General features: G+C 43.3%; 1 protein-coding gene across 12 annotated transcripts in view; it reads right to left on the bottom strand.

The window, feature by feature from the left end:
* The window catches only part of CACNA1C (calcium voltage-gated channel subunit alpha1 C), a 643,199-nt gene that overhangs the window by 9,179 nt on the left and 607,415 nt on the right, over window positions 1–26,605 (bottom strand). For all 12 annotated transcript variants that reach the window (XM_021690729.1, XM_021690726.2, XM_021690718.2 and 9 more), the window contains 4 exons: window positions 9,179–9,280; window positions 6,196–6,323; window positions 5,690–5,824; window positions 3,854–4,206 (listed from right to left, as the gene is read on the bottom strand). In XM_021690729.1, the coding sequence (XP_021546404.1) occupies window positions 3,854–4,206; window positions 5,690–5,824; window positions 6,196–6,323; window positions 9,179–9,280 (718 nt within the window). The remainder of the gene's footprint in view (window positions 1–3,853; window positions 4,207–5,689; window positions 5,825–6,195; window positions 6,324–9,178; window positions 9,281–26,605) is intronic.

The raw sequence follows: 26,605 nt of genomic DNA, 5'->3' as shown, positions 1-26,605 counted from the left end.
ACGCCCACACACCAACAGTGAACACGCGCACACACACGCCCACACACCCGCCCACACACTCACACAGTGAACACGTGCCCACACAGCAAACACGAGCCCACACACCCCCACAGCGAACACGTGCACACACACGCCCACACAGTGAACAGGCGCCCACACACCCACACAGCGAACACGTGCCCACACACGTAGCCACACACCCACACAGCAAACACATGCACACAGATGCCCACACTGCAAACACATGCACACACACACAGCGAGCACGCGCACACACTCACCCACACACCTGCCCACACACCCACCCAGCGAGCATGCGCACACACGTGCCCACTCAGCCACACAGTGAACACATGCACACACACACCCACAGTGAACACGCGCACACACACCCACACACCCGCACAGTGAACACGTGCCCACACACCCACACAGTGAACACATGCACACACATGCCCACACACACACACAGCGAACACGTGTACACACACACACAGCGAACATGCGCACACATGTACCCACACACCTGCCCAAACACACAGCAAACACATGCACACACACGCCCACACAGTGAACATGTGCCCACACTCACAGTGAACACGCACCCACACACCTGCCCACACACCCACACAGCGAACACAAGCACACACGTGCCCACATTCACACAGCGAACACGCGCCCACACACACAGCGAACACGCACACACATGCGCCCACACACCCACAGTGAACAAACGCACACACGCCCCCACACACAGTGAACACGCACACACACACAGTGAACATGCGCACACATGCACCCACACAGCAAACACGCACACACACGTGCCCACACAGTGAACACACACACACACACGTGTCCACACACTCATACATTAAACACACACACATGTACCCACATACACAGTGAACACACACATGCCCACACACACAGTGAACACGCCCACACGCACCCACACAGTCACACAGTGAATATGCACACACACATGCCCACACACAGTGAATATGTGCACACACATGCCCACACACACAGTGAACAGGCACACATGTGCCCACACACTCACACAGTGAACACGTGCACACACATGCCCACACACTCACACAACCGCTGTGGCCTCTTCCTCCCACAGTTGCCGATGAGGCAGCAGAGCCATGGAAACAGTAAGATCAGGATCAGGATTCCATACAGAATAAGCATCTCTGGGTTAGGACCCAGGGAGATCTGAGTTCTGACCCCAATTCAGTTGCCCTCCAGCATGAGTCACTGGCCCATCCCCCATGCTTCGGTATCCCCATCAATAAAATTGGAGTAGCGTATGCCCTGCTTGACTCAGAGGCTTGTCATGAGTAACAAATGAATTAACAGATGTGATGGGGTTTTTATAAGGTGGAAAGGTCAAGCTTTTAAAACAGGCTTGGGCTGCTCTATACGGGTTGGGTGGGTCCTGAAAGTGCTGTCCTCTCCCTCTGCTAGAGAAAGCTGGGCCTTTGGTTGCTGGTTGGGCAGAGCCGGGAAGTTCCTGGGGTCACATACTGCCATGCCTTTGGGTTTGACATTGGCTCCTTAGAGTGACGGCAAAGACTAGAAGCCTCACGTCGATGGGTTTGTTCTCCTGGGCAGTGAGCCTGAGTCCCTGCTGAGCTCGAGACTCTCCTGCACCAGGGTGTGCCCTGGATGATTCTGCTCACCCTTTGGCCCAGGTGTTCTCCCTTTTCCCGTCTGTGCCTCTCAGTATACCTCCCTCAGTCTTTCTTCCTGTAGATCCTGAATGCTGGGGCTCGCTTTACTCCCAAACCCATGAAGGCATGAGGGAAAGATCCCAGTTAATCCTCTCAGGGCCGAGCGCTGGATCAGTGCCCTAGATTTGACCCGGGGCCTCTGAGCTGTGGCAACTCAGGAAGCTACCCTCCTCGGGTACCTACCCGGTTCTCTGGAGCAGGCCCTACCAGGTGGCTGCCCATCCCACCATAAGGACAGATGAAATGTTGAAGGCTCTTGATGGGATGGGAAGAGGGAAAGTGAAAGGAGTTTTGGGGAGCCATCATGGGATGAGCTGGAGACGGAGAATGGCAGCAGGCAGGCAACACCACTTCTCAGGGGCCACTGTGTACAAGACATGCTGGTCCATCCCCAGCAAAAGCAAAGCCAGTGTTGGGCCACTGCACTTAGCCTTGAGCTGCAACATGAAGGCTGAGACCCCAGAGCTACAACTTGGCTTAACTTGTTCCTCCTCACCAAGCTGAAGCTTACTGCCTTGGGTGTCGTTTTTCTCACTGTGCAGGGAGGGAGGGAGCCAGTATTTAGTGAGCATTTACTATGTGCTAGGCATTGTGCTAGGTGCTTGCGTGTACCGTAGTTCATGGATAGAGGGATCTGTGGGGAGAAGAAGAAAATCCTCCGATGTCTCTCTTAAAAACCACTCTCCCTTCATTTAATACAGACCACAGTTTAATAGGAAAATACCCTCTGAAGGAGGTATTAGCTCAGACTGAGACGCTAATGATGGACATAATGAGCCTTCCTAAAGAAGAGATTTTGGTATGGGGAGCAAGGGAGAAAATGGCACCAGGACTGAGTCCCTGAAGTTCGTAGGAGGTTTGCAGAAAAGGGAGGGGCCACCAAGACAGGCATGGGCCAGCCACTTGAACTCTGATACTCCCCTGTGCAAAGCTAACCTTTCAGATCAGCATACAAAATTCAGAGCTGAGCACACTGCCCTGAGCATGGAAGGCCTCCACATATATCTCTTGAGTAGAAGGACTCACCCAACATTGCTTCCAGGTGGTTTCACCAGCCATTCTTCCAGACAGTAAGGTAGACTGATGGCCAATCTGACTTGGCTGTCATCAGACACCATTAAATGCCCAGGCCACATAGGTGTCCATGGGGCCACTTGAAAGTGGGTGTTAAGAAGGGAAATGAAAACCAGGGGGCAGGTATGCTGGCTCCTTAGATGAAAGCAGCTTCAGGACACTTGTCCAGAAAGACACTCACACATCACAATTATTTTCTAAGCTCGTGAGCAGGAGAGATCTGCCCAAGAACACGGCATGCTGGGGATCTGCTTGGCCTGCTGTGGTGGGGGTGCTGTCCACTAAGAGTGAGGTGGCAAGATGCAGGGAGGCATGTCCTCTCCCATCCAGCCTTGGGAACCCAGAGCTATTGATAGAAACAGGGAGGAGACCCTTTAGGCCCAGGCTGTGCTTCCAGAGGCCTAGAGCACAGCAGTAGGCACCTACTGTCCCATTATACCATAGCAATGCATCCTGGAGCACCAGGGAGCAGAGGGTGGGGAGAAAAGCATGCGTCAGGTGGTGGGAGATCAAACTACCAGGAATGATCCTACACTGGGGCAGAATGGGCAAGCGCTACGGTGAAGGGCCTCTTGCCACCAAAATGCCCCTCCCAAGAGGGTTGAGAAGGGTGTAAAGAAGAGGTGGTAGCTCCATTCCCATCCCAACTAGGCCAAAGGCCAGGTTTGTGCAGACTTGGGAGAGGCCGGGGGAAGAGAGTCTGTTGTGTAGCCAGGATGCCAGCATCCCGGGGGGCGGGGGCCTGGGCTCCTCAGCTTGGGTAGCATGAGAGAGCACAGGAGGCTCTGTCCCGCGGTGTGCATCACAGGACACTTGAGGCCATCGGGACCATGGTGCCTTCCCCCAATGGCGGCTGCCACATTTAATCGAGGGCAAGATCGGGAGGCCTATCTCTTGGTGGGATCTGGGGCAGCAGCCTCCATCCCAGCTTGAGGGGTGAGTGGTAGGCCTGGGGGCCAAACTCTACCCCCCATCCAGTCTGGGCTGGAGTGTGTGGGGCCCCTGTGCACGGTCCCTGGATACCCCACCCTCCTGCTTACCTCTTGGAGCTGAGCTTCCAGGCTGCCTCCTGTACCCGGACGGCAGGAGACAAGGGGGGCCCACGGCCCTCTATGGTGCTGACCGCGCTGGGGTAGCCAGCGGGGCGGGGGAAGCGGCCCAGGGCAGTGTTGTTGGCATTGTTGATGTTGGCGTTGGAGCCAGTGGACGAGTAGCTGCTGGGGGTGAAAGTGGAGTCCACCAGTTTCTCGTGGGACGGCGACCCGGTGTCGCCTTGGCTGTTAGCCGCCTTGTTGATGTGCAGTGGGCGCTGGGTAGTGAAGGTCTGGGGGAAGGCGCTCCGGCCGTCGCTTTGGTAGCAGCTGACGTGGTTGCCGAACAGGCCGCCGGCCCTCTGTGGGCGAGACAGGAGGGGTGGGAGGAGGAGAAAGCCCTCTCAGCTACCTCTCCTTCTCAGCCAAGGCATGGAAGGCTGTCTGCCTTCCAGAGAGCACAGCCATGCCGGGCAGTACCGGGCAGACGGGGAGCTCTTGGCCCACGTGGCCTGGCAGCTGGAGGGGAGGGACGCAGACGGTCCCCTCTGAAACCGCTGGGGGGCCGGTGAGGGACAGGATCAACCAGGCACGAAGGCTGCTGCCCTGGGACTTTCTACCGAACCCCCTGAGGACTCAAGAACCAGTGTAGGATGGCAATCCTTAGTTGCAGCCAGTTGCTCACTCGCCTTGGCGGCTGTGAGGCACTGGGAGGGCTGAGGGATGGGGAAAGGGACCAGGAGATTCTAATGAGAATTTTTAAAACGGAGATCCAACTGGCTCATTGAGCTAGAAACTATGTTGGCCAAATGGTTTTGAAAATAAGGATGACGCATCGACTCCATTAATTATATTATGGCCTTCTCTCCCCCAGGCAATTCTTAGAGATTTCAAATCAGGACCCAGTGTTTGCCCCCAACATTCTTTCCTTGTCCTGGGGCGAGTGGGCAAGTAGCTATCTGCAAGTTGGTCTGTGGGGTCTCGCTGGGGCAGTGAGAGCATGGTGCTGTGTCCCTGAGGCCATTAGGTGATGGACATTTCACAGTGATGAGGATGAGGATGGTGATGACAGGGCAGCCACAGGCCAGGCAGGCTGTCCTCCCTCCCCGTGTCTCCACAGCCCAGGACCCCTGCATGGGGGCTCGCAGGGCCCTGGCGCGATGCTGCTTGGTGGCTTCTCCCTTGCTTCGGAGGTATTTTAGCCAAATACCTTCGGGGTTCGGCAGGGATCACCATGAATGGAGAGAGCAAGTCAGGTTCGGTTTCCACCGAAAAACGGATGCTCAGCCTCCATATCCAGGAAAGGAGAGGGAAGGAAAGCTGGAGGGGACTTTTGTGACTGGGAGAACACGTGCTTTCTCTTAAGAGGACAATTGCCCCTGGGCTCCGCTCCTCTGCTGCCACGTGGGAACACAAGCCAGATTCTCTGATTTTTAAAAGACAGGTCAGAGGTCTAGGTTTTTATTTGAATGTGCCGGATTTCTGAATGCTGGCAAACAAAATCTGTCTGCAGGTTAGATGCAGCCAAAAGTGGCCCCATGGCTTTGCAGCTTCTAATGCAGAAGGTTCTCCTAGGAAACATGTCCCTTAAGAAAATGGCTCCTCCCCTCTTTCTCCGAGAGCCAGGGACACTCTGGGAGCTGCCATGTCCTGGGAGCCCAGGCTTGAGATGGAATCACACTTGGAGAAGGCCGAGGGTTAGGAAGTAGCTGAGTAGGAAGAGCCTGGAATCTGCCAGAGAGCTCAGGGCTTTCTCCCTGGATTTCCCTGGCAGAGCGCCAGCCCACCCTCTTACTTCCAGCTGAGCTTTATAAAGGTAAGAGTGCTTCTGTGGCATCCACCTACCCTGAAGATGTCGTCTTCGGAGGCAGCAGACACAGCCTCCTTCATGGCCTTGTCCAGCTCCTCCTCGGCCGTCAGATCTCCAGAGATGGCCCGTCGGATCTCAGGCCCGATGTCATGCAGCGTGCGCAAGCCAGCCTGAAACCCAGAGGGACACCCAGCCGCCTGACCCGCTGCCTCCCCATTAGGCAGGTGAGCCTGCTGAGGGTTTATCTGTGTGTGCTAACCAGGGATGTGCTTCGGGACCTCCCTTGTCTGCCCCAGACTGGAAGAATCCATTTCTCCACCCAGGAAGGGTAAAGGCACATTAGGAGCGGCCATGAAGCAGGCAGGACTGGCGAAGCAGGGTGTGTGGGAGGCAGTGTGTCACCCCTTCACACACACACCTTTGGAAAGGCTTGGAGCTCCCTGAAAGTTCTGGAGGGACCTGGCCTCTGACCCTTGGCCAGAGGTTGGAAGAAGGTGACCAGGCCCTTCCTTAGGGTGTGGACCCCCTCCTCGCCTCTTACCTGCAGGGATAGGGCGTTCCTCTGGGAGGGTTTGCCCACCAGGCCCTGCTCTTTGCGCTTCTTGAATTTCCGGAAGTACTCCTGGATCAGGAAAGTAGCATAAAACTTGCCAACCGTGACCTCGTCATCTGAGACAGAAGAGAGGACAGAGGGGAGGTAAAGGGGGTAATTCAGTTGGGCTTCATTCACTTTTTTTTTCAGCATCCAAGCTTTCCGAAGTTTTTTAAACTTTTTTTTAAGAGGTAGTCCATTCACATGGTTCAGAAAGGCAAAAATATATTACAAAGTGTACAGTGAAAAGTCTCCCACCCCCCCATTCACCGAGTTACCACCTTTTAATAGATAACCTTTCTAAAATTAGTTTCTTTTCTTTTTTTTAAAAAAGATTTTATTTATTTATTTGACAGAGAGAGAGACACAGCAAGAGCAGGAACACAAGCAGGGGGAGTGGGAGAGGGAGAAGCAGGCTTCCCGCTGAGCAGGGAGCCCGATGTGGGGCTCGATCCCAGGACCCTGGGATCATGACCTGAGCTGAAGGCAGATGCTTAACAACTGAGCCACCCAGGCGTCCCTCTAAAATTAGTTTCTTGAGTATTTTTCCAGAGAGTCTTTCTGCAAATGCTTTCTGCAAATAAGCAAACATGTTCTTAGCCCCTCTCTCTTTTTTTTTAACAGTAGAAGTAGCCTATTATCAAAATTATTTCCCACCTTGCTTTAAAACCAACAAAAAAGTGTAAAAAAAACTTTAAAAAAGTAAAAAAAAAATTAACTGACATGGCTAACTAATTTTTTATTTGAATCCAAAACTTGAGGTGCCCATCATAAATTGACTAGTCCCCTAAGTGCAAACAGTTCTGGTTAAAGATGAAGTTTGGTGGAAGGAGCACCTTTCTTCTCTAAGTTTGGGTTTTGCTTTCAAACCAGACAGACTGGCTTTTCTTACCATGTGGCTTGGCTGGATCCCTGCTGGGCTAGACCCCCAAGTTACACATGACATAGTCAGCCTCTGTGTTGGGAATGAACCAGGTGGTGGAGAAGCCAAAGAGTCTCCAAGGAGAACATTGCATGCCCTGTGAGTAGCCTCTTGGCTCCATCTTCTTCTTCTCAAGGAAATGGGCCCAGGAGACAGTTGGTAGGTTAGACATAGGGGCTTGTGATGGTTCTCCTACTCCTAGTTGTCTCTTAAGAATAGCCAAGTCCACAGCAGTGGTGACCTTCCACATGGCAAACACCTCATTCCCATGTGGGAGAGAAAACCTGAGTCCCCCGTCTAGGGTAGCCAGTGAGGAAGAGCTGCAGGGCAGAAAGAGCTTGGAGTTCTGGTGTCCTCCAGGCCTGGGTTTGAATTCTCAATTTGCCAGGTACTTACCCTATAGCATTGGGTCAGCTACATAGCTTCTAAGTACTTCAGTTTCTTGAGCAAACTTCACAGCAATGTTATAAGGATTAAATAAGGTATGCAAAACGTCATGTGGTGCTTGGCCTGTCTAGGTGACTTTTCACTGAGTTCCAGTCCTGATTCCCTTTGGGAAGTGGTTCTCAACAGGGCTGGTGTCAACATTAAGGAGTGTTTTGGGAATGTGTGGGATTTTTTTGGTTGTCACAGTGTGCTACAATCATTAGGTGGTTCCAGATGTGTCCCTTAAAACACAGGCATGTTTTGCACAACAAATAATAGATTTACACTCTGCCTGATGTCCTTACCTGAGCTAAGAACCTAACTTCATTTTACATATGAACAGAAAATAATTTTTTTGCCTGGTTTTAATATATCCAGAATTTCCCAGGTATATAACTGCTAGGTAAATTGATGGATGACCATACTTTGCTTTGTTTCCACTTGACCAAGAAGGCTTTACATTTTGGAAAATTGTATCCCTGATGGCAATGCTCCTTGTGGTATCTGAGTCACCTGCTGCATCTGACCCGCTTATATCAGTCTGCATTTGTTCTATGTATGTGCATGTACGTGCGTATACCTATGTGTGTATATTATATTATTTAATATACTTAGTTATCCCTTACTTCAAAATGACAAATACAAAATGTCAACAATAGTCAATATTGTCTTAGTTCCTTTAAACACAAACTTACTCATCATAAGTGGATGCATGCAAGTATGTTATCATTTAACTGTAGCTTCTGGCATAGTGCCATAACCCTTAGTGCCCAAGCGTGCATATATTGAAAAACATTTGACTTTAATGTATTTTATATTAAGGTGTTATTATGTATGTTTTTAAAGATTTTATTTATTTACTTGAGAAAGAGAGAGAGAGCATGAACAGGAGGGTGGGCAGAGGAAGAGGGAGAAGCAGGCTCCTTGCTGGGCTGGGAAGCTGATGCGGGGTTCAATTCCAGGACCTCGGGGTCATGACCTGAGCTGAAGGCAGTCACTTAACCGACTGAGCCACCCAGGTGCCCCAAGTTAAGGTGTTATATTAATATTTTGGAAACTATATCTGTAGGAAGGTTATAATTTTCATTCAGGATAGTAATAGGGGCATTATAAACTGTTTGTTATGAAAAGGGGCACTGGGTTTGAGAGAGTAGAGAAACACTGTCCTAGGGCACCTGGGTGGCTCAGTTGGTTAAGCGAGAAACACTGCCCTATATAAAACAAAAAGAATTTCAACCAAGAGTGGATCTCAGGGGATTCTTTTTCCAGGTCCCCATTATTTCCAGAGCAACCAGCCTAGTAATTTATGGGGAAACCTATACTTTGCAGAGTTTCCTTGGAAGTTCTGCCAAACCTCTGAGCATCAAGGGGCCTTGCTTAGTCTATGAAATGTATGGTTAGACCAGATTTCCAACCTGACATTCTGTATCTGAGTTTGTGAAGGCATGGTGCCCTTGTCCCTTCCAACCAGTAGGGCCTTGGAACTGCACAGGAAGGGCGGGAGGGAAAGCAGTCTTCCCACGAGCCTCGTGGATTCAGGAACCAGGCAAGAGCCAAGGATTTGGAGATCATGGGAGCACTCACCACCTGCTGGGGGCACTACTTGGTCCAGCAGCTTCATGCTGGTCCGCTTCCAGATCTTCTTGATTATGGCCCGCAGCTCCTCATTGGCTTGTTCTAGGTTTCCTAAGGGGAGGGAGATGCAAGGCTGAAAACGATCATCAGCCCTTTGGGGGCCCATGGGGTGGGTCCCCCTGAGCAGAGTGGGAAGCCGCCACCCCACAGAAAGCCCTGGTCCATCAGCTTCACTTTCTTTCTCTCCATCCGACCAAATGTCACCTCCATCTTCTTTTTCTTTGTATTGCTCTCCATGGTCCTACCTCTCCCTCCCTCCATTCCTTGTCCAGTGCCATTCCTTCTCCCTTCCTTCCTGCCTGCTGCTCAGGCCAGCCAGTGGTGATCCTTCGTCCCCACACGCTGCTTCCTCGTGAGTGGCCCTCGGAGCAGACCAGACAGCCTGGCCCAAATGAACTCATCCACCACCTGCCAGAGAGCAGGAGGGGCTGCTCTGGTGCACAGCACTTCTCACGGGGCTCTATGGGTGATCGAGGTTTTCCCCACACAAAGCATCCATACGCAGGGGGACCTCGGTGTCAAAGCTCTTTGCTACATGTCCTGTGGGGAAGAGGTAGCAAAACCTCAGTGTAGAAGCTGGACTCAAAACACACTGGGTTCTGTTTTGGAGCTTCTCTGGGTTTACTTTCTCCACTGGCAAAACAGGCTTAATTTGCTGCCGATCCTGTGCAGCCTCTGGGACACTGGTGGTATAGCAGCTGTAAGACAGGGTGTGGTGGGCAGTAGTGTAAGATCCCCTGAGCTATGTCCCACCACCACTGATATACACACCTTGCCTGGTCCCTGGTGGGTCCATGGTCCCTGGACTATAATGGATTTTACCCCCATGATTATTAGATCATGTGGCTCCTATCTCCTTAGGATAGGGAGATTATCTAGGTGGACCTGACCTAATCACATGAACTCTTCAAAAGTAGAGAGTTCTCAGGTGCAAACCTATAGTTAGAAAATAAATAAATCATGGGATGCAATGTACAGCATGGTGACTATGGCTAATAAAACCATACAACATGTTTGATAGTTGCTAAGAGAGTAAGTCTTAAAAGTTCTCATCACACGCAAAATTGTAACTATATGGTGACGGACATTAATCAGATTTACTCTGGTGATCATTTCTTTATATATACAAATATGGATCATTATGTTGTACATCTGAAACTAATATAGTGTTATATGTCAATTATACTTCAATACAAAATAGAAACAAAATGAATAAAAAAGTACCACATGAAGGAGGTCAAAAGATAAAAGTAGAGAGTTGTCCCCAGTTGGGAGCAGAGGAATGCGAGAGGACGGCTGTGGCCTGGGAGAAAGCACACACCAATGTTGTGAATTGAATGGAGAGAGGCAGCCCCTGGGGGCTCAGTGGTCCCCAGCTGAGAGCCAGCCTTACAATGGCAAGACATGAATTCCTCCAAAAACCCGAATGAGCTGGGAGCCTCTGGAAGAGGACATATCCTGATCAGTGTCCTGATTTTGGCTTTGTAAGACACTTAGCAGAGAACTCAGGTACTCCATGGCTGTACCCCTGACCTAGAGAACTGTGGGTTAACAACTAGGTGTTGTTCAAACTGAAGAATTTGTGGTAATTGGTTCCACAGCCATAGGAAACCAATACAGGGGTGTTTACTGCTGTTACACAGGGGAAGCAGTACGGTTGAGAGCTCTGCTGTTAGACTGTCTGAGGTGAAATCTGCCCTGTGGCCACACCAGAGAGGCTCCCAACAGGAATAAGCAGAGGTGGCAATGGAGGGAGAGTGATGGACTCCTGAATCCCCTGTTGGATCCAAACAATACCTGGAGCCGGAGGACGATCCTGGGCATTCCAGTTATGGAGGTTATCCTGCATGGTTAAATTCCCTTCCTGGTTAAGGTAGTTAGTGGTTTCCGACATATTCAATGAGAGTCCTAATTAAAATAATGCTCAAATATGCTTATCTTCTGTAGTGGGTTGAATAGTGTCCCCACCAAATTCATGTCTTCATACATCCTTAGCATGTAACCTTTGTTGGAAATAGGGTCTTTGCAAATGTTATTACTTAAGATGAAGTTATACTTTATTAGAGTGGGTCCTACATCCAATACTACTGGAGAAGACCCACAGAGACACACAGGGAAGAAGGCCATGTGAGGATGGAGGCAGAGACTGGAGTGATACCGCTTTGGCCAAGGAAGGCCAAGCAAGGCCAAGCACAGCCCGCCCCCTCCAGAGAGGCATGGAACAGTTTTTCTCTTGAGTCTCCAGGAGGAACAAACCCCACCAACACTTCTCCCATTCAGCAGGTTGCCTTTTCATTATGTTGGCTTCCTTCACTGTGTGAAACTTTAGTTTGATATAATTTCACTTGTTTATTTTAGCTTTTTGTCCTTGCCTGAGGAGACTGGTCTAAAAATATTGCTAAGACTGATGTCAAAGAACTTATTGCCTATGTTTTCTCCTAGGAGTTTTATGGTTTCAGGTCTTACATTTGTCTTCAGTCCATTTAATTTTTGTGTATTTTTGTATATGGTATAAGATAGTGGTCTGGTTTTATTCTTTTGCAGGTAGCTGTCCAATGTACCCAACACCAATTATTGAAGAGACTTCCTCATTGTATATTCTTACCTCTTTTGTCATAGGTTAATTGACCATATGTATGTGGGTTTTTTCCTGGGCTCTCTATTCTATTCCATTGATCTATGTGTCTGTATTCATACCAGTACCATACTGTTTTGATTAATATAGCTTTGTAGTATAGTTTGAAATCATGGAGCATGATACCTCCAGCTTTGTTCTTCTTTTTTAAGATTGCTCTGGCCATTTGGATTTTTTTTGTGGTTCCATACACATTTTGAGATACTTTGTTCTAATTTTGTTAAAAATGCCATTGGTATTTTGATAGGGATTACACTGAATCTGTAGATTGGGTAGTATGGACATTTTAATAATATTAATTATTCCAATCTATGAGCACAAAATATCTTTCCATTTATTCATGTCTTCAATTTCTTTCATCAATGTGTTTTTTTTAGTAAAGATTTTATTCATTTATTTGAGAGATAGAGAGCACACAAGCAGGGGGAGAGGCAGAGGGAGAGGGAGAAGCAGACTTCTTGCTGAGCAGGGAGCCTGAATGGGGCTTGATCCCAGGACGCTGAGATCATGACCTGAGCCGAAGGCAGATGCTCAACCAACTGAGCTACCCAGTGCCCCTCTTTTATCAAGGTCTTAAACAGTATTCAGAGTACAGGTCTTTCACATCCTTGGTTAAATTTATTCATAGGTATTTCATTATTTTTGATGCAACTGTAAATGAAATTGTTTTATTTATTTATTTATTTATTTATTTATTTATTTGAGAGGGAGAGAGAGCACAGAGAGAGAGGGAGAAGCAGACTCCCTGTCAAGGAGGGAGCCCGATGTGGGGCTCAATCCCAGGACCCTGAGATCATACCTGAGCCAAGGGCAGATGCTTAACCGACTGAGCCACCCAGGCACCCCTGAAATTGTTTTCTTACTTTCTTTTTCTGATAGTTATTGGTGTATAGAAACACTGATCTCTGTATGTTAATTTTGCATCCGATGACTTTGCTGAATTCATTTATTAATTCTAACAGATTCTGGTGGAGTCTTCAGGGTTTTCTCTATATAGTATCATGTCATCTGCAAACAGTTACAATTTTACTTTTTCCCGTCCAATTTGTATGCCTTTTATTTCTTTTTCTTGCCTACTTGCTGTGGCTAGGACTTCAAATACTATGTTGAATTAAAGTGGTGAGAGTAGACATAACTTGTCTTATTCCTGATCTTACAGGAAAAGCTGAAAGCTTTTCACTATTGAGTATGATGTTAGCTGGGGCTTGTCATATATGCCTTTATTATGTTGAGATACATTCCTTCTATACCTACTTTGTTGAGAGTTTTTCTTATCTTAAATGAATGTTGAATTTTGTCAAATGCTTTTTCTGCTTCTATTAAGATGATCATATGATTTTTATCCTTTGTTTTGTTAATGTGAGGTATCACATTGATTAATTTGTGGATGTGGAACCATACTTGCATCTCTGGAATAAATCTCACTTGATTGTGGTGTATGATCCTTTTAATGTATTGTTGAATTTTGTTTGCTAATATTTTGTTAGGATTTTTACATCTATATTATCAGATATATTGGCCTGTAATTTTCTTTCTTGTGGTATCTTTGTCTGGTTTTGGTATCAGGGTAATGCTGGCCTTGTAAAATAAGTTTGGAAGACTTCCTTCCTCTTCAATCATTTGGAATAATTTGAGAATAGGTACTAACTCTTCTTTAAATGTTTGGTAGAATTGACCCATGAAGCCATCTGGTCCTGGAATTTTGTTTTGGGGAGTTTAAAAATTACTGTTTCAATTTTATTACTTGTAATTGGTCTATTCAGATTTTCTGTTTTTGTGTGTGTGATTCAGTCTTGGAAGATTATGTATTTCTAGGAATATATCCATCTCTTCTAAGTTTTCCAATTTGTTGGTGTATAATTGTAGTAATCTCTTAACCTTTGTATTTCTGTGGTGTCAGTTGTAACTTTTCCTTCATTTCTGATTTTATTTATTTGGGTCCTCTCTCTTTTTCTCTTGAGTTTGGCTATTGATTTTATTGATCTTTTCAAAGAACCAGCTCTTGGGATGCCTGGGTGGCTCAGTCAGTTAAGCAACTGCCTTTGGCTCAGGTCATGATGCCAGGGTCCTGGGATTGAGTCCTGCATCAGGCTCCCTGCTCAGCGGGGAGCCTGCTTCTCCCTCTGCCTGCCGCTCCCCCTGCTTGTGCTCTCTTTCTGACAAATAAATAAATAAAATATTAAAAAAAAGAACCAACTCTTACTTTTATTATCTTTTCTTTTTTTTCACAATCTCTATTTCATTTATTTCCACTCTGGTCTTTATTATTTCCTTCCCTCTACTAATGTTGGGCTTTGTTCCTCTTTTTCTAGTTCCTTTGGGTATAAAGTCAGATGGTTTATTTGGGATTTTTCTTGTTTCTTGAGGTAGGCCTGTATCATTATGAACTTCCTTCTTAGAACTTCTTTTGTTGTATCCCACAGATTTTGGAAAGTTGTGTCTCCAATTTCATTTGTCTCAAGGTATTTTTAAAAATTTCCTCTTGATTTCTTTGTTGACCCACTGGTTGTTTAGTAACATATTGTTCATTCTCCACATGTTTGTGTGTTTTCCAGTTTTCTTCTTGTAATTAATTTCCAGTTTCACCAGATTGTGGTTGGAAAAAATGCTTGATATGATATCAATCTTCTTGAATTTATTAAAGACTTGTTTTGTGGCCTAACTATCCTGGAAAACATTCCATAAGCACTTGAATAGAATGTGTATTCTGCTGTTTTGGATGAAATGTTCCATATATATCTATTAAGTCCTTTTGGCCTAATGTGTCATTTAAGGCCAGTATTTCCTTATTGACTCTCTGGATGATTTATCCATTGGTTAAGGGGAATATTAAAGTTCCCTACTATTATTGTTTTACTGTCAATTTCTCCCTTTATGCCTATTAATATTTTCTTTATATTTTTAAATGTTCCTACGTTGGGTGCCTCAATATTGACAAATGTTATATCCTCTTCTTGGATTGAACACTTTATCATTATGTAATGCTCTTCTTTGTCTTTTGTTATAGTCCTTGTTTTAAATTCTATTTTGTATGATGTATTACTTCACCAGCTTCTTTTTTGTTTCCATTTCCATGGGGTATCATTTTCCCATCTCTTCACTTTCAGTCTCTGTGTGGCTTTAGATCTGAAATGAGTCTCTTATAGGCAGTATATAAATGGTTCTTTTTAAAAAATCTAATCAGTCACCCTATGTCTTTTTTTTTTTTAAAGATTTTATTTATTTATTTGACAGAGAGATAGAGCAGGAACACAAGCAGGGGGGGTGGGAGAGGGAGAAGCAGGCTTCCCGCTGAGCAGGGAGCCCAATGTGGGACTCGATCCCACGACCCTGAGATCATGACATGAGCTGAAGGCAGATACTTAACGATTGAGCCACCCAGGCATCCCCACTCTATGTCTTTTGATTGGAGCATTTAGTCCATTTATATTTAATGTAATTATTAATAGATATGTACTTATTGTCACTTGTTTTCTGGTTGTTATTGCAATTCTTCTCTGTTTCATTTTTCTTCTTTTGGTGTCTTTGTTTGTGTTTGATGGTTTTCTTTAGTTTTGTTTGAGTCCCTTTCTCTTTATTTTTTGTTTATCTATTATAGGTTTTGGTTTGTGGTTACCATGAGGTTCATATATATTGACCTATATATATAGCAGTCTATTTTAAGCTAATAGTCATTTCGGTTTGAACACATTCTAAAAGCACTACATTTTTACTCCCGTCCCCCAACATTTTATGTTTCAAACATCCTATTTGATATCATAGTTTTTTAAAAAAAGATTTACTTATTTATTTGAGAGAGAGAGAGAGAGTGAGTGAGAGAAGGGAGAGGGAGAGAGAGAATCTCAAGCAGATTCCTTGCTGAGTGTGGAGCCCAATGTGGGACTTTGATGTCATGACCCTGAAATAATAACCTAAGACAAAATCAAAGTCAGACACTTAACCAACTGAGCCACCCAGGCACCCCTGACATTTTTAATTTTGTGTATTCCTTAACTACTTACTGTAGTTACAGTTAAATTACTATTTTTGTCTTTTAATCTTCATCCTATATTTTTAAGTGGCCAATTTACCACCTTTCCTATATATTTTCCTTTACCAGTGAGTATATTTTCTTATTTCCAGTTACAGGTTTTTATTTTTTGCTTAAAGAATGCCCTTTAACATTTCTGGTAAGGTTGGTTTAGTGGTGATGAATTCCTTTAATTTTTGCTTGTCTAGGAAACTCTCTCTCCTTCAATTCTGAATGATAACCTTGCCAGGTGGAGTATTCTTGGTTGGCAGTTTTTTCTTTCAGCACTTTGAATATATTATCCCACTTAACTTCTGCCATGAAAAATTTATCTTGAAAAATATGCTGATAGTCTCATGGGGGCTCCTCTGTACATAACAAGTTGTTTTTCTCTTGCTGCTTTAAAAATTCTCCCCTTGTCTTTAACTTTTGACAATTTAATTATAAAATTCCTTGGTGTGGGTCTTTTTGGGTTCATCTTGTTTAGGGCTTTTTGTGCTTCCTGGACCTGGATGTCTGTTTTTTCCCCTAGGTTAGGGAAATTTTCAGCCATTATTTCTTCAAATAAGTTCAAATAACTTCAAATAAGCTTCCCCACTCCTTCCGGAACCCCTATAATGTGAATGTTTGTGCACCTGATGTTGTTCTAGAAGTTCTTAAAACTATTCTTTTTTTTTTAATACTGTTATAGAGTTTTGTGAGTTTTTTTATTTTTTTTTAAAGATTTTATTTATTTATTTGACAGAGAGAGACGCAGTGAGAGAGGGAACACAAGTGGGGGAGAAGGAGAAGCAGGCTTCCCACTGAGCAGGGAGCCCGATGTGGGGCTCGATCCCAGGACCCCGGGATCATGACCTGAGCCGAAGGCGGACGCTTAACGACTGAGCCACCCAGGCGCCCCAAAACTATTCTTTTTTTATTAACATATACTGTATTATTAGTTTCAGAGGTAGAATTTAGTGATTCATCAGTTACATACAACATCCAGTGCTGATTACTTCAAGTGCCTTCCTTAATGCCCATCACCCAGTTATCTATCCCTCCAACCTCCTCCCCTCCAGCAACCCTCAGTTTGTTTCCTATAGTTAAGAGTCTCTTATGATTTGTCTCCCTCTCTGTTTATGTTTTATTTTTCCTTCCTTTCCCCTATGTTCCTTCCTTTCCCTTAAATTCCACATATGAGTGAAATCATATGGTATTTGTCTTTCTCTGGCTGACTTATTTTGATTAGCATAATACCCTCTAGTTCCATCTACATAGTTGCAAATGGCAAGATTTCATTCTTTTTGATGGCTGAGTAATATTCCATTGTGTATATATACCACATGTTTATCTATTTATCTCTTGATGGACATCTGGGCTTTTTCCATAGTTTGGCTATTGTGGACATTGCTGCTATAAACATTGGGGTGCAGGTGCCCCTTTGAATCACTATGTTTGTATCCTTTGAATAAATACCTAGTAGTGTAATTGCTTGGTCATAGGGTAGTTGTATTTTAACTTTTTGAGGAACCTCCATACTGTTTTCCAGAGTGGCTGCACCAGTTTGCATTCCCACCAACAGTGTAAGAGGGTTCCCCTTTCTCTACATCCTCGCCAACATCTGTCGTTTCCTGAGTTGTTCATTTTAGCCATTCTGACTGATGTGAGGTGGTATCTCATTGTGGTTTTGATTTGTATTTCTCTGATGATGAGTGATGTTGAGCATTTTTTCATGTGTCTGTTGGCCCATTTGTATGTCTTCTTTGGAGAAATGCCTGTTCATGTCTTCTGCCCATTTCTTGACTGGATTTTTAATTTTTGGGGTTTAGAATTTGATAAGTTCTTTATAGATTTTGGATACTAGCCCTTTATCTGACATATCATTTGCAAATATCTTCTCCCATTCTGTAGGCAGCCTTTTAGTTTTGTTGATTGTTTCCTTTGCTGTGCAAAAGCTTTTTATCTTGATGAAGTCCCAATAGCTCATTTTTGCTTTTTTTCCTCTTGCCTTTGGAGATGTGTCTAGCAAGAAGTTGCTGCAGCCAAGGTTAAAGAGGTTGCTGCCTGTGTTCTCCTCTAGGTTTTGATGGATTCCTGTCTCATATTTAGGTCTTCATTCATTTTGGGTTTATTTTTGTGTATGGTGTAAGAAAGTGATCCAGTTTCATTCTTTTGCATGTGGCTGTCCAATTTTCCCAACACCATTTGTTGAAGAGATTGTCTTTTTTCCACTGGATATTCTTTCCTGCTTTGTCAATAGAGTTGAGGGTCCACTTCTGGTTTCTCTGCTCTGTTCCATGGATCTGTGTGTCTGTTTTTGTGCCAGTACCATACTATCTTGATGATTACAGCTTTGTAATACAGCTTGAAGTCTGGAATTGTGATGTCTCCAGCTTTGGTTTTCTTTTTCAACATTCCTTTGGCTGTTCAGGGTCTTTCCTGGTTCCATACAAATTTTCAGATTGTTTGTTCCAGCTCTATGGAAAATGCTGATGGTATTTTGATAAGGATTGCATTGAATGTGTAGATTGCTTTGGGTAGCATAGACATTTTAATAATATTTATTCTTCCAACCCATGAGCATGGGATTTTTTTTCATTTGTTTGTGTATTCCTCAATTTCTTTCATAAGTGCTGTATAGGCTTCAGAGTACAGATCTTTTACCTCTTTGGTTAGGTTTATTCCTAGGTATCTTATGGTGTTTGGTGCAATTGTAAATGGGATCAATTCCTTGATTTCTCTTTCTTCTGCTTCATTGCTAGTGTATAGAAATGCAACTGAATTCTGTGCATTGATTTTATATCCTCCCACTTTGCTGAATTTCTGTATCAGTTCTAGCAATTTTTGGGTAGAGTCTTTGGGTTTTCTACATAGAGTATCATGTCATCTCTGAAGAGTGAAAGTTTGACTTCTTTTGCCGATTTGGATGCCTTTTATTTCTTTTGTTGTCTGATTGCTGAGGCTAGGACTTCTGGTACCATGTTGAACAGCAGTGGTGAGAGTGGATATCCCTGTCGTGTTCCTGACCTTAGGAGGAAAGCTCTAAGTTTTTCCCCATTGAGAATGATATTCACTGTGGGTTTTTCATAGATGGCTTTTATGATATTGAGGTATGTTCCCTCTATCCCTAAACTGCAGAGTTTTTTAATCAAGAAAGATGATGTGTTTTGTCAAATGCTTTTTTCTGCATCAATTGAGAGGATCATATGGTTCTTGTTCTTTCTTTTATTAAGTGGTGTATCACATTGATTGGTTTGTGAATGTTGAACCACGCTTGCAGCCCAGGAATAAATCCCTCTTGGTCATGGTGAATAATCCTTTTGATGTACTGTTGGATCCTATTAGCTAGTATCTTGGTGAGAAGTTTTGCATTCATGTTCTTCAGGGATATTGGTCTGTAATTCTCCCTTTTGGTGGGGTCTTTGCCTGGTTTGGGGATCAAGGTAATGTTGGCCTCATAGAATGAGTTTTCTTTCCATTTCTATTTTTTTTTTTGAAACAGCTTCAGAAGAATAGGTATTAATTCTTCTTTAAATGTTTGTTAGAATTCCGCTGGGAAGCCATCTGGCCCTGGACTCTTGTTTGTTAGGAGATTTTTTTTATCATGGATTCAATTTCTTTGCTGGTTATGGGCCTGTTCAGGTTTTCTATTTCTTCCTGTTTCAGTTTTGGTAATTTATGTTTCTAAGAATGCATCAATTTCTTCCAGATTGCCTAATTTTGTTTTAAAGGTTTTATTTATTTGACAGAGAGAGCACAAGCAGAGGGAGCAGCAGGCAGAGGGAGAGGGAGAAGCAGGCTCCCTGTTGAGCAAGGAGCCTGATGTGGGGCTCGATCCCAGGACCCCAGGATCATGACCTGAGCTGAAGGCAGCCACTTAACTGACTGAGCCACCCAGGCATCCCCAGATTGCCTAATTTGTTGGCATATAATTGCTCATAATATTCTAATTGTTTGTATTTCTTCAGTGTTGGTTGTGATCTCTCCTCTTTTATTCATGATTTTATTCATTTGGGTCCTTTCTCTTTTCTTTTTTGATAAGTCTGGCTAAGCGTTTATCAATCTTATTAACTTTAAAAGAACGAGCTTCTGGTTTCATTGATCTGTTCTGTTTTTTTTTTTTTTTAACTTCTGTATCATTGATTTCTGCTCTAATCTTTATTATTTTCCTTCTCTTGCTGGATGTAGGCTTTATTTGCTGTTCTTTTCCCAGCTCCTTTAGGTGTAAGGTTAGGTTGTGTATTTGAGACTTTTCTTGTTTCTCAAGAAAGGCCTGAATTGCTATATACTTCCGTCTTAAGACCAGCTTTGCTGCATCCTAAAGGTCCTGAACTCTCATTCGCTGCCATGTATTTTTAAAAATTCTTCTTTAATTTCCTGGTTGACCCATTCATTCTTTAGTAGGATGCTCTTTAGCCTCCATGTATTTGTGTTCCTTCTATTTTTTTCTTGTGATTGAGTTCAAGTTTTAAAGTATTGTGGTCTGAAAATATGCATGGTATTGTCTTAATCTTTTTGTACCAGTTGAGATCTGATTTGTGACCCAGTATGTGATCTCTTCTGGAGAATGTTCCATGTGCACTCGAGAAGAATGTGTATTCTGTTGCTTTAGGATGGAATGCTCTGTATATATCTGTGAAGTCCATCTGGTCCAGTGTGTCATTCAAAACCCTTGTTTCCTTGTTGATCTGCTTAGATGATCTGTCCATTGCTGGAGTGGGGTGTTAAAGTACCCTACTATTATTGTATTATTATCAATGTATTTCTTTAGTTTTGTTATTAATTGGTTTATATAATTGGCTGCTTCCAAGTTAAAGGCATAAATATTTACAGTTGTTAGATCTTCTTCTTGGATAGACCCTTTTATTATGATAGAGTGTCCTTCTTCATCTCTTATTACAGTATTGGTTTAAAATCTAGTTTATCTGATATGAGGAATTCTTAATCTCAGGAAACAAAGTGAGGGTTGCTGGAGTGGTGGGGGGTGGGAGGGATGGGGTGGCTGGGTGATAGACATTGGGGAGGGTATGTGCTATGGTGAGCGCTGTGAATTGTGTAAGACTGTTGAATCACAGACCTGTACCTCTGAAACAAATAATACATTATATGTTAAAAAAAAAAAAGAAGATAGCAGGAGGGGAAGAATGAAGGGGGGGGAATCGGAGGGGGAGACAAACCATGAGAGACTATGGACTCTGAGAATCAAACTGAGGGTTCTAGAGGGGAGGGGGTGGGGGGATGTGTTAGCCTGGTGATGGGTATTAAAGAGGGCATGTTCTGCATGGAGCACTGGGTGTTATACACAAACAATGAATCATGGAACACTACATCAAAAACTAATGATGTAATGTGTGGTGATTAACATAACATAATAATAAAAAAAAATCTAGTTTGTCTGATATAAGGATTGCTACTCCAGCTTTCTTTGGATGTCTGTTAGCATGATAAATGGTCCTCTACCCTCTCAATTTCAATCTGGAGTGTCTTTGGGTCTAGAATGAGTCTCTTATAGACAGCATATCCATGGGTCTTGGTTTTTTTTTTTTTTTTTTTTTACTTAGTCTGATACCCTATGTCTTTTGATTGGAACATTTAGTCCATTTATTTATTTATTTTTAATTTTATTATGTTATGTTAGTCACCATACAATACATCATTAGTTTTTGATGTAGTGATCCACGATCCACTGTTTACGTATAACACCCAGTGCTCCATGCAGTACGTGCCCTCCTTAATACCCATCACCGGGCTAACCCATCCCCCCACCCCACTCCCCTCTAAAACCCTCAGATTGTTTCTCAGGTCCATAGTCTCTCATGGTTCATCTCTCCCTCCAATTCCCCCCGCCCATTTTTCCCTTCCTTCTCCTAATGTCCTCCATGTTATTCCTTATGTTCCACAAATAAGTGAAACCATATGATAATTGACTTTCTCTGCTTGACTTATTTCACTTAGCATAATCTCCTCCAGTCCCATCCATGTTGATTCGAAAGTTGGGTATTCATCCTTTCTGATGGCTGAGTAATATTCCATTATATATATGAACCAAATCTTCTTTATCCATTCGTCCATTGAAGGGCATCTTGGCTCCTTCCACAGTTTGGCTATTGCGGACATTGCTGCTATGAACATTGGGGTGCATATGGCCCTTCTTTTCACTACATCTGTGTCTTTGGGGTAAATACCCAGGAGTGCAATTGCTGGGTCATAGGGTAGCTCTATTTTTAAATTTTTGAGGAACCTCCACACTGTTTTCCAAAGTGGCTGTACCAACTTGCATTCCCACCAACAGTGTAAGAGGGTGCCCCTTTCTCCACAACCTCTCCAACATTTGTTGTTTCTTTCCCTGTCCATTTTTGCCATTCTAACTGGTGTAAGGTGGTATCTCAGTGTGGTTTTGATTTGGATTTCCCTGATGGCTAATGATGATGAACATTTTTTCATGTGTCTGTTAGCCATTTGTATGTCTTCTTCAGAGAAGTGTCTTTTCATCTCTTCTGCCCACTTTTTGACTTGATTATTTGTTTTTTGGGTGTTGAGTTTGAGAAGTTCTTTATAGATGTTGGATACCAGCCCTTTATCTGTAGTGTCATTTGCAAAAATCTTCTCCCATTCTGTGGGTTGCCTCTTTGTTTTGTTGACTGTTTCCTTTGCTGTGCAGAATGTTTTTATCTTGATGAAGTCCCAAAAGTTCATTTTTGCTTTTGTTTAACCAGCTCTCAGAGATGTATCTTGAAAGAAGTTGCTGTGGCCGATGTCAAAGAGGTTACTGCCTATGTTCTCCTCTAGGATTTTGATGGATTCCTGTCTCACATTGAGGTCTTTCATCCACTTTGAGTTTATCTTTGTGAATGGTGTTAGAGAATGGTCGAGTTTCATTCTTCTGCATGTGGCTGTCCAATTTTCCCAGCACCATTTATTGAAGAGACTCTTTTTTCCATTGCATGTTTTTTCCTGCTTTGTCAAAGATTATTTGACCATAGAGTTGAGGGTCCATATCTGGGTTCTCTATTCTGTTCCATTGGTCTGTATGTCTGTTTTTGTGCTGGTACCATGCTGTCTTGGTGATCACAGCTTTGTAATATAGCTTGAAATTGGGCAATGTGATGCCCCCAGCTTTGTTTTTCTTTTTCAACATCTCCTTGGCGATTCGGGGTCTTTTCTGATTCCATACAAATTTTAGGATTGTTTGTTCCAGCACTTTGAAAAATGTCATTGGAATTTTGATTGGGATGGCATTGAAGGTATAGATGGCTCTGGGTAGCATAGACATTTTAACAATGTTTATTCTTCTGATCCATGAGCATGGAATATTTTTCCATCTTTTTGTGTCTTCTTCAATTTCTTTCATAAGTGTTTTGTAGTTCCTAGAGTATAGATCCTTTACCTCTTTGGTTAGGTTTATTCTGAGGTATCTTATGGTTTTTGGTGCAATTGTAAATGGAATCGTTTCTCCAATTTCTCTTTCTACAGTTGCGTTGTTAGTGTATAAGAAAGCAACTGATTTCTGTGCATTGATTTTGTATCCTGCCACATTACTGAATTGCTGGATGAGTTTTAGTAATTTGGGGGTGGAGTCTTTTGGGTTTTCCACATAAAGTATCATGTCGTCTGTGAAAAGAGAGAGTTTGACTTCTTCTTTGCCAATTTGGATGCCTTTTATTTCTTTTTGTTGTCTGATTGCTGTTGCTAGGACTTCTAGTACTATGTTGAACAATAGTGGTGAGAGTGGGCATCCTTGACGTGTTCCTGATCTTAAGGGAAAGGCTCTCAGTTTTTCCCCATTGAGGATGATATTCACTGTGGGTTTTTCATAGATGGATTTTATGAGCTTGAGGAATGTTCCCTCTATCCCTATACTCTGAAGAGTTTTAATCAGGAAAGGATGTTGTATTTTGTCAAATGCTTTTTCTGCATCAATTGAGAGGACCATATGGTTCTTCTCCCTCCTCTTATTAATGTGTTTTATCACATTGATTGATTTGCGAATGTTGAACCACCCTTGCATCCGCGGATAAATCCCACTTGGTCGTGGTGGATGATGCTTTTAATGTATTGTTGGATCCTATTAGCTAGGATTTTGTTGAGGATTTTGGAATCCATATTCATCAGAGATATCGGTCTGAAATTCTCCTTTTTGATGGGGTCTTTGCCTGGTTTGGGGATTAAGGTAATGCTGGCCTCATAGAATGAGTTTGGAAGTTTTCCTTCTGTTTCTATTTTTTGAAACAGCTTCAGTAGAATAGGTATTATTTCTTCTTTGAATGTTTGGTAGAATTCCCCAGGGAATCCATCAGGTCCTGGACTCTTGTTTTTTGGGAGGTTTTTGATCACTGCTTCAATCTTGTTACTGGTTATTGGCCTATTCAGGTTGTCAATTTCTTCCTGTTTCAGTCTTGGCAGCTTATAGGTTTCCAGGAAGGCCTCCATTTCATCCAGATTGCTCAGTTTATTGGCATATAGTTGTTGATAATAATTTCTAATAATTGTTTTTATTTCCTTGGTGTTAGTCGTGATCTCTCCCCTTTCATTCATAATTTTATTAATTTGGGTCCTTTCTCTTTTCTTTTGGATAAGTCTGGCCAGTGGTTTATCGATCTTATTAATTCTTTCAAAGAACCAACTTCTAGTTTCATTGATCTGATCTACTGTGTTTCTGGTTTCTAATTCATTGATCTCTGCTCTAATTTTAATTATTTCTCTTCTAATGCGTGGCTTAGGCATTGTTTGTTGCTTTTTCTCTAGTTCTTTAAGGTGTAGAGTTAGTTGGTGAATTCAGGATTTTTCTATTTTTTTGAGTGAGGCTTGGATGGCTCTGCATTTCCCCCTTAGGACCGCCTTTGCAGTATCCCCTAGGTTTTGGACCGATGTGTTTTCATTCTCATTGATTTCCATGCATTGTTTAAGTTCTTCTTTGATTTCTTGGTTGACCCAAACATTCTTGAGCAGAGTGGTCTTTAGCTTCCAAGTGTTTGAATTTCTGCCAAATGTTTTCTTGTGATTGAGTTCCAGTTTTAGAGCATTGTGGTCTGAGAATATGCAGGGAATAATCTCAATCTTTTGGTATCGGTTGAGACCTGATTTGTGACCCAGTATGTGGTCTAGTCTGGAGAAAGTTCCATGTGTGCTCGAGAAGAATGAGTATTCTGTTGTTTTAGGGTGGAATGTTCTGTAAATATCTATGAGGTCCATGTGGTCCTATGTATCATTCAAAGCTCTTGTTTCCTTGTTGATTTTCTGCTTAGATGATCTGTCCATTGCTGAGAGTGGAGTATTGAGGTCTCCTACAATTAACGTATTGTTATCAATATGACTCTTTATTTTGGTTAACAGTTGGCTTATGTAGATGGCTGCTCCCATGTTGGGGGCATAGATATTTACAATTGTTAGATCTTCTTGTTGGATAGACCCTTTAAGAATGATATAGTGTCCTTCTGTGTCTCTTATTACAGACTTTAGTTTAAAATCTAATTTGTCTGATATAAGAATTGCTACCCCAGCTTTCTTTTGAGGTCCGCTGGCATGGAAGATGGATCTCCATCCCTTCACTTTCAGTCTGGATGTATCTTTAGGTTCAAAATGAGTCTCTTGTAGACAGCATATGGATGGGTCCTGTCTTTTTATCCAAACTGCAACCCTGTGCCGTTTTATGGGAGCATTTAGGCCATTCACGTTGAGAGTGATTATTGAAAGATACGAATTAATTGTCATCATGTTGCCTGTGAAGACATTGTTTTTATAGATTGTCCCTGTAAATTTCTGTTGTATATCACTCTTGGGGGTCTTTCTCCTTTTATAGAACCCCCTTAATATTTCTTGCAGGGCCGGCTTAGTGGTCACATATTCTTTCAACTTCTGCCAGTCGTGGAAGCTCTGCATCTCTCCATCCATTTTAAATGAAAGCCTTGCCAGATAAAGTATTCTTGGCTGCATGTTCTTCTCATTTAGTACCCTGAATATGTCTTGCCAGGCCTTTCTGTCTTGCCAGGTCTCTGTGGATAGGTCTGACGTTATTCTGATGTTCCTCCCTCTGTACATAAGGAATCTCTTCCCCCTAACTGCCCTTAAGATGGTTTCCTTGGTTCTAAGATTTGCAAGTTTTACTATTACATGCCGGGGTGTTGGCCTGTTTTCCCTGATCTTAGGAGGGGTCCTCTCTGCCTCTAGGACTCGAATGTTTGTTTCATTCTCCAGATTAGGGAAGTTCTCAGCTATGATTTGCTCAAATACATCTTCTAGTCCTCTCTCTCTCTCCACTCCCTCCGGGATTCCAATTATTCTGACATTGGAACGCCTCATGGTGTCACTTATTTCTCTGATTCTATTTTCATGGATTCTGAGTTGTTTTTCCCTGGCCTCCTCTTTCCCTTTCTATCTATTACATTGTCTTCCAGGTCGCTTATTCTCTTTTCTGTCTCAGTTACCCTAGCTGTTAGATTATCTAGATTGGATTGGATCTCATTGATAGCATGTTTAAGTTCTGCCAATACACCTTTTATTTCTGCCCTTAGAGACTCTATGTTGCCATTAATTGGTTTCTCCATTCTAGCCATTGTCTTCACAATTGCTAGCCTGAATTCCATCTCTGACATCTTGGTTATATCTGCATCCATTTGTAAATCTGCAGCATAAGTCATAATCTCTGAGTCTTTTCTGTTTTGGGGGCTCCTCCTCCTAGTCATTCTGTTGATGAGTGTTTGAGGGAATGTATAGAGTCCAAATTATTGACCAGAACCCAAGCAAGATGCAC

Source organism: Neomonachus schauinslandi, chromosome 5 (genome assembly GCF_002201575.2).
Source record: "Neomonachus schauinslandi chromosome 5, ASM220157v2, whole genome shotgun sequence".
In the NCBI taxonomy this organism is placed as follows: Eukaryota; Metazoa; Chordata; class Mammalia; order Carnivora; family Phocidae; genus Neomonachus; species Neomonachus schauinslandi.
Note: the sequence above shows the minus strand (reverse complement) of the source record. Positions and strands in the feature narration are given on the sequence as shown.